Source organism: Cuculus canorus, chromosome 2, assembly GCF_017976375.1.
Source record: "Cuculus canorus isolate bCucCan1 chromosome 2, bCucCan1.pri, whole genome shotgun sequence".
Classification (NCBI taxonomy): Eukaryota; Metazoa; Chordata; class Aves; order Cuculiformes; family Cuculidae; genus Cuculus; species Cuculus canorus.
Window position 1 is genome coordinate 2,778,296 of NC_071402.1, and position 17,926 is coordinate 2,796,221.

At 44.5% G+C, this 17,926-nt stretch overlaps 1 protein-coding gene and 1 long non-coding RNA gene across 2 annotated transcripts; one reads left to right on the forward strand and one right to left on the reverse strand.

Moving 5' to 3' along the window:
* The first annotated feature begins 1,804 nt into the window (after positions 1 to 1,804).
* Positions 1,805 to 16,294, forward strand: LOC104063937 (ly6/PLAUR domain-containing protein 2). Its single transcript, XM_009566217.2, has 4 exons — positions 1,805 to 1,898; positions 5,604 to 5,769; positions 14,096 to 14,215; positions 15,521 to 16,294. The coding sequence occupies exons 2-4, from the start codon at positions 5,718 to 5,720 to the stop codon at positions 15,730 to 15,732; spliced, it is 384 nt and encodes a 127-aa protein (XP_009564512.1). The 5' UTR covers positions 1,805 to 1,898; positions 5,604 to 5,717; the 3' UTR covers positions 15,733 to 16,294.
* On the reverse strand, positions 5,712 to 16,758 carry LOC128851532 (uncharacterized). The gene is made up of 3 exons (XR_008448900.1): positions 16,577 to 16,758; positions 16,255 to 16,304; positions 5,712 to 7,692 (listed from the first exon to the last, which is right to left on the reverse strand). It is a non-coding gene; the product is annotated as an uncharacterized LOC128851532 (long non-coding RNA).
* Between the last annotated feature and the right edge of the window lie 1,168 nt (positions 16,759 to 17,926).

Sequence of the window (17,926 nt, forward strand, 5' to 3'; positions counted from 1 at the left end):
AATCTAAATAATAACGTAGAGATAAGAGATGCATTGAATTCAAAGGGGAAAAAAACAGGTTGGGAAAAAAGGCAGATGAATCATCACTTACAGGGAACAGGACTCCCTATAGAAATAAATCATCTTGTCCCCTACCTTCCTTTCCTGGTGAATAAAAAAAGCATCACTAATTCTCAGGCAGAGCATACAACACATGCCTGGGGCAGAGGGGACAGTTATAGTGAAGTCTGATGGGAATTTGGGAAGAACAGCAGAGTTAAGGAAATACTTCATTCCTGTGGTTCACTCTGATCTGTTTGCCCCGGGTCCTGCACTACTCAGCATCCCACCAGTCTAGTATTAAGGTGGAAATCTGTGTGGAGAGAGCTGCCAAGCTTTTCATACCCATCTGTACCTCCAATCTAGAGCAAACTGACCTGTTACCAGGTATAAAAGTCACAACTCTCTGCTCAGCTGGGTGCTTTGAGCCTACAGCTTGTCAGATTGAGGGGATAGATCCCTTTCCCCAAGGGAAACAACTCAGTTCTAGGGGTCACTCGATCTTTCCTTGCTCAGTAGGCTTGACAGAGGGCTGAAGTGTCCTGCAAGGATAATGGTCTTAATGCCAGGCAGAGACATGTTGGATCTTGGCCATACATAGTAGGGAATTGTTGTAAAATCAATTAGTAGGAATAAGGCTGCTGTGACTAATGAGCTCATGAATGATGCCTGAGTGGAAATGGCTCCGAGAGAGCTGCAGGGTTGGATTCCTGATGCATTATTCATAGGGATAGGCCAGAGTAAGCCTTGACACTGTTTGTTTCTTACTTTGCTTTTCCAGGTTTCCTTTGACTTGTAAAGACATTCCTCAGCAATGCAGGAGGGCAAAGATATCTGTTTAATTCCTCTCTTCAGTGCAAAGTTGCCCTTATCTCTGCAGAACATGGTTTCTGTGACAGATATATGGGGAACATGATGAATCAGAGGTGAAGTTCATGGTAATTTAATCCTTGGCACTCTGCACACCAGCAGATTTACTGATCAGTCTACCCTATCCTTGCTGCTGGCTTCCTTAAATGACTTTCATCACTGGCACTGTTTTGAAGCTTCTAGGAGAAGACTGAACTGTTTGAAACAATCTTCTCCTTAGTCTTCCTAATATATAGCTTATATTTTCAATACAGGGGAGGTGCTCCAGCCCTCTGATCATCTTCATGACCTCCTCTGGACTTTGTCTAACAGATCCATGTCTTTCCTGTGCTGAGGACTCCAGAACTGAATGCAGGAGTCTAGGTGCGGCCTCTCAAGTGCTGATTAGAATCAAGAAAATGGAGAGTTTCAAATGAAGTCAAGAAGGCTCTGTATCAAAGCCAGCGCCTGCACTTTTCCAAATACTCACACAGCGCATGGTCCCTCAATTCTTGCCCTGGAGGTAGATGAAGGAGGCCTCCAGGAAAGCTGAGCGGCACTCTTTATCAAACAGTGAAGTGGCAGGATGAGGGTTAACAGTTTTAAGCTGAAAGATGGGAGATTTAGATGAGATATTAGGAAGATTTTTTTTCCTTTGAGGGTGGTGAGGGATTGGAAGACGTTGCTTAGAAAAGTTGCAGATGCTCCATCCCTGGAGGTGTTCAAGGCCAGCCTGAATGAGGCTTTGAGCAACTCCATCCAGTGGGAGGTGTCCCTGCCCATGGCAGGAGGTTGGAACTGAATGATCTTTAAGGTTCCTTCCAACCCAAACCATTCTGTGATTCTGTGATTCCCAGCAGGACCTTCCCAGCCTGGTAATTGGGCAGTGTGAGCCAATCTTTTGGGATATTATGGGATTTGGAGACTATTTCCAGCATGGATGCAACTGCTGCAGGACTGCTCACATCAGATGAAGATGCCTCCACCCAGAAATTCTGTCAGCTGGCCAGGTAGGAAGGTTTGGCACAGGTTTCTCAGGCTCAAAGTAAACATTTGTCCCTTGACTTTCTCTTTAATTTCTGATAGTAGACTCCTCTGAAATGCAGAGAGTTCTTGTACTTGTTTGCCTTTGAACACATACCTTAGAAAAAGTCTTTTTTCCCCAAGTCTGTCCTGTGGGTTGCTGAGGCACATTTATACAGCTTTGGCCTTTTTTTCTTTTTTCCTTGTAGTTAATGGACCCCCCCCAACACAATAGGCTGTGATTACCCACAAAAAACAAGTTCAATAAAGAGCTGTTTGGATGTTGTGATTCCTTCTTGTTATTTCTCTGGTGACTTGCCAACACTACAAGGCAATCGTGTAGGGTGTGAATAAAAGCAGAATTATTTCAAGACATGCTTAAAGACGTAGATAAGATCAACTGAAACTATAAACAAGTAAGGTATGTTGTCACCCCCTCCCCCTCCAACAACCCTCCAAACTGAAGGAGGTCACAGGATTTAAGCAGGGTGTTGGCATGTGTTCTTCCATCCAAAAACTTCTAAGGTAATGAAGATCACATTTCAGATGTGCGTGTGAAACAAATCAGTGAGCACACATTGTTCGGGGCCACTTAATACCAGAAACCAGAGACCACACCTCTTTCCATGTTTAGTTGTTTGTTTTTTTCTTTTTTTCCTAAGAACAAAGGAAACACAATCAGTGTATACCACCTTTATTAATAGGATTATAAAATTCTCTGCTGAACGTGAGGAATGACAAACCAAGAAAATGCCAAAATGCCTTTCCCTAGATAATTTTGGGCTGGAAATAGCTGCTTAACTTTCATAATCAACATAATGACTGTATTGTGGACGTGAAAACAATGGGTCAGAATTCCTGAGAGTGTAGATCACCCAGAAGGGCTCTTTGTAACTGAGGCATGGTTTGCTAAAATGATGAGATGGTCACCAGAGCTTTGGAGAGATGAAGACTGGGTTGTTTATCAAGGAATAACCAGATTTTTCAGCTGGAGTACTGCATTCAGTTCTGGAATCCTCAGCACAGGATGGACGTGGATTTGTTAGACCGAGTCCAGAGGAGGCCATGAAGATTATCAGAGGATTGGAGCACCTCCTATATGAGGACAAGCTGAGAGAGTTGGGACTGTTCAGCCTGGAGAAGAGAAGGCTCCAGGGAGACCTTATAGCAGTGTTCTAGTGCTTAAAGACAGCCTACAGGAAAACTGAGGAGAGACTCTTTATCGGGGAGTGCAGTGATAGGATGAGAGGGAATGGTTTTAAGCTGAAAGAAGGGAGATGTAGATAAGATATTAGGAAGAATTTTTTTTCATGTGAAAATGATGAGGCACTGGAACAGGTTGCCCAGAGAAGTCTTGGATGCTCCATCCCTGAAGGTGTTCAAGGCCAGGCTGGATGAGGCTTTGAGCAACCTGATCTAGTGGGAGGTGTCCCTGCCCATGTCAGAAGGGTTGGAGCTGAATGATCTTTAAGGTCTCTTCCAACCCAAACCATTCCATGATTCTATTGTCCTATAATAACAGAAGACTGTTTATATTTCTGAATTCAAGTGATGTTAACCATAAATAAAGTTCCTCCAATGGTGCAATAAATAAACAAAGGTGCTGGGAATGCCTCCAAGATCATCCGTGTTTTACTTTTGCTTCTTTACTTTCCTTATTAAAAGTTCGTGTTGGGGGAGTCACCTGGCATAACCACAAAAAGGTTCTCCTTTATAATTTTTTGCAATTCCACAATCAAACTTACCCAAAACACACTGTAGGAGGATTTACTTGCTGGGTCTGGCCTGAGGCACAGGAAAAGGAGGCAGATGCCTTGGACTGAAGCATTTGTTTATGGGAAAGTCCAAGGTGTTTGGCAAGCAAAGAAGTAGTGATGTTGCCGCCACACTCAGAAAGGGTTGGCTTAGAGCAGAGGGGCTTCTCAAGGCACCATTCTGGAGAACAAGGGGAAATGGCCTCAAGTTGTTCCAGGGGAAGTTTAGATTGGATATTAGGAAAAAAAAATCTGTACTAAAGGAATTGGAAACACTGCAACAGGCTGCCCAGGGAAGAGATGGAGTCACCATCCCTGAAGATGTGCAAAACCACACATATTTGGCACTGCGGACATGTTTTAGTAGGCAGAGTGGTGTTGGGATGATGGTTGGAGTTTACCTTCTTAGAGGTCTTTTCCATTCTTAATGATTCTATGATTCTATGAACAGCTTGGGGTAGTGAGCGAAAGAGACTCCCTTGGCCCAGACTTTCAGTCTAGTCCTGTTATCTTCCCAGAGTTCCCATCACCTGTCTCTGTAGAGGACGTGGAGAGAGGAAGACAGACTGCTCTCACTCACAGCCTTCCGAAACCCTGCTCACAGCTAGGGAGAGATTGTACAGTACCAAAACCTTAACTATGCTTTTTGCAGTGAGTGAGGGATTGCAGTTGGGCTTTACACTTCTCTTCCTGGTGATAACACTTCTCTTCCCGGCCATTCACAGGGACTTTGACAGACCTGTGAGGTGGACCTGTGAAAACCTCAAGAAGTTCAACAAGACCAAGTGCGAGGTCCTGCACCTGGATCACAGAAATCGCAAAAACAATTAGACTGGACAGAGAGTGGATTGAGAGCAGCCCTGAGGAGAAGGTTTTGGGGTGCTGGTGGATGAGAAGCTCAAATGAGCTGGCGATGTGTACTTGCAGCCCAGAAAGCCAATCGTGTCCTGGGCTGCATTCAAAGCAGTGGGACCGTCAGGGCGAGGGAGCGGATTTTGCCTCTCTACTCTGCTCTCATGAGACCCTCCTGGAGGCCTGTGTTCAGTTCTGGAGTCCTCAGCACAGGAAAGACATAGATCTGTTAGACAAAGTCCAGAGGAGGTCATGAAGATTATCACAGGGCTGGAGCACGTCCCGTATGAGGACAGGCTGAGAAAGGTGGGGTTGTTTGTCCTGGAGGAGAGAAGGCTGTGGGTAGACCTTAGAGCAGCATTCCAGTTCTGAAAGGGGGCTACAGGAAAGCTGTGGAGGGGCTGTTAATCAGGGAGTGCAGGGATAAGGTGAGGGGGAATGCTTTTAAGATGAAAGAAGGGAGATTTAGATGAGATATTAGGAAGAAATTCTTGACTGTGAGGATGGTGAGACACTGACACATGCTGCACAGAGAAGTCGTGGGTGCCTCATCTCTTGAGATGTTCAAGGTCAGATTGGATGAGGCTTTGAGCAACCTGATCCGGTGGAAGGTGTCCCTGCCCATGGAAGAGGGGTTGGATACAAATGATCTTTAAGGTCCCTTCCAACTCAAACCATTCTATGATTCCATGTTTCTGTGTTAAACTCTAGCCCTTGCTGAGGGGAAAAACATAGAGGAGAAAAGCACCTGGAGTTTCATGCCTTGATGTCCACAGCTACAGATGTTTTTTTCCCTGACCTTTATGGAAACAGCCTATATCCTTCTAACTGCTATGAAAAAGAAGACATATCCACAAGCTGCAAGGCAAGGGATGAACAACAGGATTATTTAATACCCCTGGGTTTACACATCATGCCTATATACAAAGCACCCAGCTTAAACAACCACAACTATTGTCCACCATGCAAACACTCATTTTCTTCTTCAAGGAACTTAAAAAGAGATGACAGTCTAGCAGGAGGTGGGGCCTGCTTTGTAGCTCATTCACTTCATTTATATCTCAAGCTGACTTGTTTTTCCAGTAGAATTGGATCTTGGGTTGGAATCGGCACACAGCAAGCCACCAGGAGGTGTCCCATTAAAGCTGGCAGTGAAGAGTGGTGGCAGTCCAGTGACCGGGAGACAAGTATCCATGCAAGATGAAGGTGTTTCTGTCTCTTCTGTTGGTTGCTGTCACTTGCATGGAGTTTGGTAAGTTCCTGCTCTGACTTTTCCAAACTCTTTTGGTAGATGCAGCATGACGGGTTGGGACGCATCTTGTTCCATCTGAAGTCCATGCCTCTCATTTTGAGCAGTTTTCAGCAATAAAATCTGTATTTGGAATATTTTCAGCCTGTCAGATGTTCAGGATCATCACGGACTCACTGGGATTGTTAGTTCAGGCTCGTTAGGAAGTGTAACAAGACAAAATGTGATTATATCATATCTATAATGCTAATTCCAGCTTTCACTTTTTTACTGTTCCTGTTTGACCTGACTCTCATCTTCCTTTTCTAGCTTTTATTTTTATTTTAACTTTCTGTTCCTTTTTTTATACTTAACACTGAAGCCAACTGGCCAATTTAGTGCAGTGTGTATAGCGGTTCTCTCTAATTATAAGCTGCATGTGTGGTTTATTAAAGTTTAGTCACTAGAATTGGGAAAGATAGGTTGGGACACAAAGCTGGTGGCACGGGTACTGCAGAGCTGATGTTTTTCCATCTCTCTTTTATAACCTAGTGAGGTTTGCATGAAGTTAAATACAGTTTAGGCTGACTATCTTGGAAAACTACCGAGCATGAGTTGTTCTGGGGATTTTTGCAGGAGAATTTGAGGGTTTGTCACCACAGAGAGTGACCTGTACCATCCGCCCTCTCTGCTTTTTGTCCTCGTTAGGCTGCCACCTCACTGGAGGGGGTTTACTTTAAACCCACTGTGGGTAGACAATGGCACCTTGATATTCAGGGTTGGTATTTGGGATGTGGAGTTAAGGAACAAGCCCCATGAGTCCAATCTGTACAGGGATGCCATGCAAAACTTAGCCCTCTACTTCCACCAGTGGGATTCAGTTGCTTCTTTTCCAGCACCAACTCCAAGAAGCTAAACACAGGGGAGTGTTTGGGATATGAGTATTTTCCCCTAGGAAACAGGGAATCATCTCATCGCAGGCAGCCTCACACGAGCCGTGATGCCATAACCTCTAATGGTGGAAAGGAAAGGACATCCTGGCACAGAATCCCCATCCTGGCATTGACTCCCCATCCTTCAATGCTGCCACCAGGATAACTTCTTGTACAAAACCTTCTTTTATACTGATAATCCCAATCTAAGAACTGGTATTAGCCTAGATGGCCAAGGTAAGTCCTGAGCAGGGTCAGTGCAGGAGCAGTGATTGCTAATTGGGATATCTACATGCTCTGCACAACTCCTTCTGAGTCAAGCAGTGTAGGGTCTGATTTTATCTATGCCTGACTCGGAGATGTAGCTATATTAGGATGTTTTCATAGAATCATAGAATGGTTTAGGTTGGAGGGGACCTTAGAGACCACTTAGTTCCAATTCGCCTGCCATGGGCAAGGATACCTTCTGCTGGATCAGGTTGCTCGAAGCCCCATCCAAGCTGGCCTTTCCTTTGGATTTATTTCTTTCTCATGTAAAGATGCTTTCCTTCCTCCATACTGGGGTCTGCAAAGCGGGTTCTGCAAAGGAAGTTGGTGAAGAAAGAACGGGGTTTGGGAGGAATTTTTTTGAGAATACGACTGCTGTTTGGAGAGGCAGAATTGGAACAGCAGCCTTCTCTGTTTTTTGTAATGCACTGACTGCGCTGTTCTCTCTAAGATGTTTCCTGACTCTGTTTGCTGGTAGGTCAAAGGGTTGGTATGCCTGTGCTGTGCCCAGATCAGTGGGAGCTTCATGTGCTCAACACAGGTGATACAGTAAAGATTAGTCATCAATAGTCTCCAGAGCAGGAGATATTTTCTCTCGTCATTATAACCCGTTCATCGTTAGGATTCATGTTTGCTTGTCGATGGAGACAGAGCAGTCCAGTGAAGAACATTATTAATCAATAGAAGATGACTTGCAGAGAAGGGTACTGTCTCTATAGACAGCTCTGCTTAAGAGATAGGCAGGAATCTGAAAGATAGAATGGAGTAGGAAAGTTATAGTTTGGAATACAAATTTGGTGTATGATTGACACATCAAACCAGTTTTGCCATCCTTCTTAATAAGACTTTGTCAAGAGTTGAGCAGCTGGGGAGCAGAAGCTCCTGCTGTGACCCAGTGCTACCACAACTTCTTCCTTCTGGTCCTTCCCACACTTCCTTGTCACATTCACTGACTCACACAGAATCACAGAATGGTAAGGGTTGGAAAGGTCCCCTGGAGATCATCCAGTCCAACTCCCCTGCTAAAGCAAGGTTACCTTGATTAGCTTGCACAGGAATGTGTCCAGGCAGTTTTCGTGTATCTCCAGAGAAGGAGACTCCACAGCATCCCTGGGCAGCCTGTTCCAGCACCCTGTCACCCTCACTGGAAAGAAGCTTTCCCTCATGTTTAGGTGGAACTTCCTGTGCTCCATATTATGCCTGTTACTGGGCACCACTGAGAAGAGTCTGACACAATCCTCTTGACCCCTACCCTTCACATATTGACCAGAATAATTTATATTCCCCCTTCAAGTCTTCTCTTCTCCAGGATAAATATATCCAGGTCTTTCAGCCTTTCCTCGTAAGAGAGATACTCCAGACCCCTCATCGTATTCATGGCCTCTGCTGGACTCTCTCCAGTAGTTCCTTGTCTTTCTTGAGCTGGGAAGCCCAGAGCTGGACACGGGACTCCAGGTGGGCCCTCACTAGGGCAAAGCAGAGGGAGAAGAGAACCTCCTTTAGCCAGCTTGCTATATTCTTCTCAGTGCATCCCAGGCTACCATTGCCCTTCTTGGCCAAAGGACGTGTTGCTGTCTCACAGTTAGCTGGTTCTCTACAAGAACACAGTTTCTTCTCCTCAGAGGTGCTTTCCAACAGGTTGGTATGGTCAAAATGGATGCATTGATTTGATGGGCAAACTGATAGATTTTGGAAACTTCATGATGGATTTGGCAAGTAGAATTTTCTTCTGCACATTCTCTCCTCTGCAAAGCCTGGATGAACCCATAACATATCTGCAGTCCCTCCGATCTTTTCTCTGAGCATGAGTGGAATCTGTAATTTTGGAATTTCCTAGAAAAGCAGTCAGAGTTGAAGGACAGAAGATCTGCCAATATCCAAGTGAAGCTAGTAAAATTTCTTCTAAGAAATTCCACGCTTTTCTGTATTTTTATCTCCCCTTTTGCTTTTACATCTCAGAAAATGTGCTGTAACTGAATTGAATTATTTTGGGATTTTATATTTACCCCTTATTTTAAAGGCTTCTAATGTGACTTTATTCCTTTTGATAGTGGGAAAACTTTGTTTCTAGGCTACTATATACCTGTTTGTCCATGTATAATTTTGTAAGCTCTTAAAACAAAGAGGGAACACTACATTTTTGTTACCTTCACAAATATCGAGCCTTCAAAAATAGGCCAGATAGATATAACATCATAGAATCATAGAATGGTTTAGGTTGGAAGGAACCATAAAAATCATCCAGTTCTAAACTCCATGCCGTGGGCAGGGACACCTCCCACTGGATCAGGCTGCTCAAAGCCACATCCAACCTGGCCTTGAACACTTCTAGGGAGGAGGCATCCACAACATCCCTGGACAACCTGTGCCAGTGTCTCACCACCCTCATCACGGAGAATTTCTTCCTAATGTCTGTTCTAAATCTTCCCCCTTCCAATATAAAGCCATTCCGCCTTGTCCTATCACTACATGTCCTTGAAAATATATGCCAAAGCCTGTTTAAAACAGGGATTTTATACTGGAGGTCTGTAAGTCTCCAAGTCATTGTGTTTCCTACCTGCTTTGTGAGATGCCAGCTGACTACTGCTGCTGAAAAGCTGCCTAATTTGCAAAAGTAAAGCTGTTTTATTCCAGCTTTTTTTTTTTTTTATTTCACTGCATTAAGCATTTCCTGAACTGCTATACTCATAGCAATAGCTACTGTTTAACATATTTAGCCATGTCTGAACCTGTCAGTCTGAGTAAGATTAATGAAAATACCTGGTTTGCCCATGTTGGGAAAAATGCTCTCTTAATTTGATGTCCCTTTGTACTTATCTTTCGGCTTTTGTTTGTTTTATTCGTTCTTTTGTTTTCCCCAAAGAAGACAAATGCTATGGCTTTGACTTGTCCAGTGATGAGTACCATGAAATCTGAGACTAAAGACAAAGCTTCCTCCTTAAAGATATATTTGACAGCTGTCAGGTGTAGAGTTGATGCAAACAGGACATCACTTCGCAATGAGGAAAATAGAATAGTACAGTGAGCTTTTGATAAAAGCAAGATAATTGCTGTATTTGTTTATAAAAGGACTCTCTCTGGCTTACTTGTTAGGGTGAAGTTGCATTATGTGTTTTCATAAGGTGGATTGCTTGCTTGAGCCTGCTGCCATGACGCTCCATTTGAGGTGTGCTGAGATGAGCTGAACTGTTTTTCTTTCAATAGAGTTTAAAGGGATTTCACCAGGTTTGTCACACATGATGGGGGGAGAGCTATTTTCCAGGTAGACCAAGGAGGGTCTGCTTGTCTGTGATGGCACCAAAACACATTGATATGTCTATGAGGCTCACAAATTCAGATGTCTGGCTGGTGGATAGAAAGGAAGACCTACATCAGGCTCCGGGAAGAACTTATAGTGGCCTGCCAGGGGCTACAAGAATGATAGTAAGGGGCTTTTTTCAAGGGCTTGTAGTGATAGGACAAGGGAGAATGGCTTCAAAATCCTCATCCAACCTGGCTTTGAACACCTCCAGGGATGGGGCAGCCACGACATCTCTGGGAAACCTTTGCCAGTGCCTCACCACCCTCACAGGAAGACATTTCTTCCTAATATCTAAAACTCCCCTCTTCCAGCTTAAAACTGTTCCCCCTTGCCCCATCCCTGCACTCCCTGATCAAAAGCCCCTGACTGTCTTCATGGCCCTCCTCTGGACTCACTCAAGCAGATCCATATCCTTCGTGTTCTGAGGGCTCCAGAACTGAATGCAGGGCTCCACGTAACATCTAATGAGGGCAGATTAGAAGCTCTTGCAGGCTCACAAGAGCCTTTGCAGCTCAACAGAGAGGTGGTGAAGACTATCCAGGAAGTGCCGAGTGATGACTCAGGGTGATCTACCATAGACTAGATTTGGGGACTTTAGTACCAGAATCTGTTTCTGTGGTCTGTGTCTAGAGTGGAACGTGACCCAAGGAGTTTATTATGGTCATCTTTTTAAAATAACTTTTTACATGTTCTTTTCATGAAACCAGAATAACAGCACAGGGGAAGGACCTTGCTTAACTTGTTCTCATGGCTCAGTAAATTTGATAGAGACAGTTCCTTCTCTTTGGAATACTCTCCTACCTGAGTGCTTCCCATCTTTGAAATGCAAGTGAAGCAAGTGGTGCCCATTGCCAGAACAAGATGAAATGGACACAAACCAAAGCGCAGGAGGTTCCCTCTGAACACCAGGAAACACTTTGTTACTGTAAAGGTGACTGAGCATTGGCATGGGTTGGCCTGGGAGGCTGTGAATTCTACCTCCTTGCAGATATTAAAAAACTGTCTGGATATAGCCCTGGATAATTATCTCTAGGTGGTCTTGCCTGAGGACGGTGTTTGGATCAGATTATCCCCAGAGGTACCTTCCAAAATCCATCGTTCTTTTATTCTGGGAGTTTGTGATCATTTTCTGAGGCTCTGCTAATGCAAAGGCAAGGAGAAAGCAGATGCAAAGTAAGAAGAGAGTTGAGGTAAACCAGCCACAAGAGTGTTTACTCTCCTGTGGTGATAAAGCGGATTAAAAGAACTTGGAGATGTGATTGGCTGGCAGGCACAGTAGTTAGATTCTTGGCATAAACATATGAGGCATGGACTATTGAGCAATTGTGATAATGATTAAAATAAGGACACCTTCCTAATTTCACAATTGAAGTATTGGACTTCTTCTGGGTTTCTGTGTGTCTTAGCTGGCAGCTGGCACCCAAGGCAAGGACTTCAAAGAATTCAAGCATGAGATGTTAAGGTCATGTAATCATAGGACAGAGGGGAATGGCTTTAACTTGGAAGGAGGAAGATTTAGGCTAGACATTAGGAAGAAAATCTTTGCACTGAGGGTGGTGGGACACTGGCACACGTTGCCCAGAGAAGTTGTGGACCCATCCCTGGAGGTGTTCAAGGACAGATTGGCTGGGGCCTTGCACAACCTGGTCTAGTGGGCAGTGTCCCTTGCCCATGACAGGAGTTTGTAACTGGATGATCTTTAAGTTCCCTTCCAACCCAAACCATTCTTTGATTCTATGGCTCTATTTGCATTTTGCAAATTCTGTCTGCTGGCATCCAAGCACCACAACAAAGAGTCTCCTTTATGTCCGTTCTGTCTTGGGCAACCCAATTGCCCTCACTGAATGATGGAGAAGCAGGTGAATCGAGTAGCTCCTCCTCAGTATTGTTATGAATTTACTCCTGATTTTATTTGTTTGTTTGATTTTTAATCACCATCATAATTTCTTTAGATTTGCATGTTCCAGAACAATTGTCTCATATTTGATTAGCTCACAGTTTCAAGCAGAAGTACAGGCTGAGTGGAGAATGGATTTAGAATAGCCCCGAAGAGAAAGTGTTGGGGGTGCTGACGAGAAGCTCAACATGAGCTGGCAATGTGTGCTTGCAGCCCAGAAAGAAAGTCAACCATACCCTGGGCTGCATCCAAATCAGTGGGACCAGCAAGTTGAGGGAGGTGATTCTACCCTTCTGCTCCCCTCTCCTGAGACCTCATCTGGAGTCCTGCATTCAGTTCTGGAATCCTCAGCACAGGAAGGACACAGATATCTTAGAGCAAGTCCAGAGGAGGCCACGAAAATGATCAGAGGGCTGGATCACCTCCCGTGTGAGGATAGGCTGAGAGACTTGGGGTTGTTTATCCTGGAGAAGACTGGGGAGACCTTATAGCAGCTTTCCAGTACTTAAAGGGGGTCTACAAGAAAACTGGAGAGGGGCTCTTTATGAGAAAGTTCAAGAATAAGATCGGGGGTATGGTTTTAAGCTGAAAGATATTGAATCATAGGATAGTTAGGGTTGGAAGGGACCTTAAAGATCATCTAGTTCCAACCCCCGTGCCATGGGCAGGGATGTCCCACTAAAGCAGGCTGCCGAAGGCCCCATCCAGCCTGACCTTGAACACCTCCAGGGATGGGGCAGCCACAACTTCCCTGGCCACCCTGTTCCAGTGTCTCACCACTCTCATGGTGAAGAAATTCTTCCTAATATCTAGCCTAAATCTATCCCTCTCCAGTTTGTACCCATTCCTCTTGTCCTGTCACTCAAGCCCTTATAAATAGCCCCTCTCCAGCTTTCCTGTAGGCACCCTTTGTGTACTTGGAAGGTCGCTATAAGATCTCCTCTGAGCCTTCTCTTCTCCAGGCTGAACAAGCCCAACTCTCTCAGCCTGTCCGCATAGTGAAGGTGCTTCAGCCCTCCGATCATCTTTGTAGCCCTCCTCTGGACCTATTCCAGTAGTTCCATATCCTTCTTATGTTGAGGATTCCAGAATTGGACACAGTATTCCACATGAGGTCTCACAAGAGAGGAATAGAGGGGCAGAATCACTTCCCTTGACCTGCTGGCCACGCTTCTTCTGATGCAGCCCAGAATACGGTTGGCCTTCTGGGCTGTGAGCGCACGTTGCTGGCTCATGTCGAGCTTCTCATCAACTAGCACCCTCAAGTCCTTCTCTGCAGGGGTGCTCTCAATCACATCATCCCCCATCGTATACTGAAATTGGGAATTGCCTTGACCCAGGTGTAGGACCTTACACTTGGCCTTGTTGAACCTCATGAGGTTCTCAGAGGTCCACTTCTCCAGTCTGTCCAGGTCCCTCTGGATGACATCCCGTCCTTCCGGTGTGGCAACTATACCACTCAGCTTGGCCTTTAATGTCCCTTCTGATCCCAATCATTCTATGATTCTGTTATATTTACTACATGTTTTAGGGTGCAGATCAAAAGTACAATCACCCTTAAACTTTCTTGTGGACTACTTAAGAGCTACCTGCAATAAAAGCCAAAGTACTAAACTTCCAATAGCAAAGCAAGACCAGAATAATCATCGTTTTGGCCCAAACATTCAGAAGCCTGGTGTTGATAGGACTTTCCTGTATCATGAGGTCTTCTCCATGTGTGGCTCTGTCTTGCTCGAATTGTTACAAGGGGTCTGTACCCACATATGAGGCTGTGCTTTGCCAACCAGACTACTGTGTTTCTCATTCCTATGCGTAGAAATGCCTTTTACTATTCCATTTCTGTTCTCACTATGAGTATTTTGGAAAGATGTCCTCCTCATAGCTACCTGGAAGGGCACAGGCAGAATCTCCTGGTCCACACTAAGGCCAACCTCATGTCTTTCCTCTTTGCAGTGCAAACTTTGAAATGTTACACTTGCCATGAACCTACTGCTGTTGATAAGTGCCTGACAATCCAGAAATGTGGAAAGAATGAAACCATGTGCAAGACAACCATGTATTCCCTGGAGGAAGGTAAGAGCAATTACTTCTTTATCCATATTTTTAATATAGAACAGTGTTTCATAGAATCATAGAATGGTTTGGGCTGGAAAGGATCTTAAAAATCATCCAGTTCCAGCTCCCCTGCTATGGGGAGGGACACCTCCCACTAGACCAGGCTCCTCGAGGCCCCATTCAACCTGGCCTTGAACACCTCCATGGATGAGGCATCCACAACTTCCCTGGGCAGCCTGTGACAGTGTCTCACCACCCTCATCATGAAGAATTTCTTCTTCTTCCAATTTAAAGTCATTCCTCCTCATCCTGTCATGACCGGCCTTTGTAAAAAGTCCCCTTCCAGCTTTCCTCTAGCACCTTAAGATACTGGAAGGCTGCTATAAGGTTTTCCTTGAGCCTTCTTTTCTCCAGTCTGAACAACCACAACCTCTTAACCTGTCCTGATACGGGAGATGCTCCAGGCCTCTGATCATCTTTGTAGCCCTCAGTGAATGCAAATTCATAGTTAGTGCTTAGTGTTGAGCATGTTGAATGATGGCTGAGACATGAATCTGATGAGTTCTGTCTCTCCAGAGCATTTTGCATGACTTGCACAGTGAGGTGGGTTAAACAATGTTCTCCCTCCCAAAGGACTGTTTATGAAAGGTAGATGGAGTAGAGGGGCCATTAGAGATGACCCAAGCTTATTAAGGTGGGAACATCAACTTCTAGTCATTTGGAAGCAAAGCAGAACTGCCCTTAAATTCTTTGGAGGTCTTGGGAAGGCATCATCAGTCTGACTGGTGACCTTATAGTCATAACTTGTCCAAATAATTGTGGTGGAGTCATCATCCCTGAAGGTGTTAAAAAAACCCATGTAAATGTGGTACTTTGGGACATGTTTTAGTAGGCCTGGTGGTGTTTGGCTAACATTGGACTTGTTGATACTAGAGGTCTTTTCCAAACTTTATGATTCTATGATTCTATAAATAAAGAAATGCACTGTGAAAATACTCCTTTTTTTTTTTTGCACGGTCCTGGTAAGACTGATCACACATAGGAGAGGAAGGAAATAGAGAGTACAGTCAAAGTAGAGGCAGAAGAAGTGCCTTATTGACTTTTTGCAGGGTAAAACTGATCCGGGCAGATTACGGAGGATAAAAGATGCTGTTCATCTTGCAGCTACTCAGTGGGAACAGTTTCCTATATTCCTGGTTTAGACCACTTTGTGTTCGAACTGGATCTAAGACTTTGATGGTAAGGGAAGCTAATGCTTCACTACGGATAAGGAGAGTTGTCTTTTCCTCCCATTCCTAACTGTTCTTTCATGCTTTGTTGTAGTTTTTCCCTTCGTAGGAGTCTCGACTGTCACCAAGATGTGCTCTTCTGTCTGCATCCCATCTGATGTGGATGGGATTGGCATGACTCGCCCTGTCTCCTGCTGCTACACTAACTTATGCAACTTTGATGGAGCAGCTAGTTTGAAGATCGGCTTTGTGCCAGTTGTGATGGTAGCAAGTTCCCTTTGTGCCCTCTTCTGGACTAGGCTGTGATGAGCTGATAGGTCTTTCATGCTGAAGAACTCAATGAAGAAGAGAATAAGCCTCTACCAGCCCAGCTTTCTGTTCGGATGCCTCATGGACAACCCTCAACAGCTCCTAGAATTTGCTTTTTTAGTAGTCACCCTTTTCCCACAAGCAAGAGAGAAGTAAAACTCAGGAAGTCCTGACATAAATTTTTCAATTTTCAACAATTCCCACAGAATGGAGATTCTTTGCTATGCTTGTCTGGTTGGGTTTGAACTGAAAAATTCTGCTGTATGAAGAGTATTTAATGCAAAAAAAACCCTTTTCCTAAGGCCTTCCATACCTCCTTAGAGCATTTTTCCCCACTGGCTAGTCAGCAAAATAGCTGAATTGACCAGTCTTCTCAGATGAAGTTCAGTTATGTGGCAGGTCCTCTCCACCCTACAGTTCTGTGCTCTCCCTTTGTGCTCTCTAGATCTCCTTCTTTTTGCACAAGAGATTATGGAGACACTTCTATGGCCAAAATATGAGGCAGAAGACTAAACTTACCATGCCAGTGATGTGATTCAAAGAGGCTAAAGTCCCTTGTTTTCTGTACCCTTTTGAGCAGAATAAAAAGATTGTTGTATTAAAACTGCGGTGGTCACTGATTATTTGTAGTGCACATGTCCTCATAAATCCCCTTCCCTTCCCTTCCCTTCCCTTCCCTTCCCTTCCCTTCCCTTCCCTTCCCTTCCCTTCCCTTCCCTTCCCTTCCCTTCCCTTCCCTTCCCTTCCCTTCCCTTCCCTTCCCTTCCCTTCCCTTCCCTTCCCTACCCTTCCCTTCCCTTGTCCTATCACTTGTTACTTGGCAGAAGAGAACAACACCCACCTTGCTACAACCTCCTTTCATCCATCCTGGTATGGTTCTGCATTTTCCTATAACTCCCTTTACAGGATTCAGCAAAAAAGGCCTCCTTTAGTTATCACTCTGTTTGTGATGTTTGAAATAACCAATGAAGATGTGACTGAAAGATTCTATGTATCACATCTCATCATATCATATCATTTCATATCATATCATATCATTTCATATCATATCATATCATTCCATATCATATGAACGGGTTCAGAGTTCAGGCTGAGAGAGCTGGAGTCATTCAGCCTGGACAAGAGAAGGCTCTGAGGAAATCTTAAAGCAGCTTCCAGTACCTGAAGGGGCTCCAGGAAAGATGGAGAGGGACTTTCTGCAAGGGCATGGAGTGATAGGATGAGAGGAAATAGCTTTGAATTGGAAGGAGGAAGATTTACATTGGGCATTAGGAAGAAATTCTTCATAATGAGGGAGGGGAGGCACTGGCATAGGTTGCCCAGGGAAATTGTGGATGGTCCCTCCCTGAAAGTGTTCAAGGCCAGGTTGAGTGGGGCCTCGAGGAGCCTGGTCTAGTGGGAGGTGACCCTGTCCATGGCAAGGTGGTTGGAACTAGATTTATCTTTAAGGTCCCTTCCAAATCAAACCATTCTATGAAGGTTCTCCCTTCTTTTCTGTCAATTGTGGCAGTTGCTAGTCTCAGATTTTCCTGAGACAGAGGCTGTATCAGGACCACTGATATGGTAACCAATAGTGAAACAACACCAGTGTGTGCAGTGATAAGACAAGGGGTAATGATTTTAAACCGAAAGATTCAGATTAGATATTAGGAAGAATGTTTTACTGTGATAGTGGTGAGTCACTGGAGCAAGTTGCTCAGAGAAGTTGTGTGTGCTCCATCCATGGAGATGTTGGATGACGTTATGAGCAGCCTGATCTAGTGGGAGGTGTTCCTGCCCATGGCTGGGGAATTGGAACTAGATGATCTTTAAGGTCTTTTCCAATCCATACCATCCTATGATTCCATGATTCTGTGATTCTATGATTCTATGATTCTGTGTTTCTATGTCTTGTTCTTCTAAGATGTGTCAAATTTTCTCACCAGGCACAGGATATACATGAATGCCAAGAAATGATGTGAGCAGTTCATGATCTTGCTGTGCTGTCGTTAAGACCTAACACAAGTGATTTGTTATGGACTGGTAAAATGGAATGGTGACTGGCCACCTCATGACCATGGGGCTCCATCATTGCCACCTATCTTCTTCAAAAAAGCCAATGAGAGACCCTTTTATTTTGCATTGTTGCAAATGAAGGGTTTATTAGGACATGATTAAAATACCAATGCTCCTTCTCTTGCTAGGAGTAGGA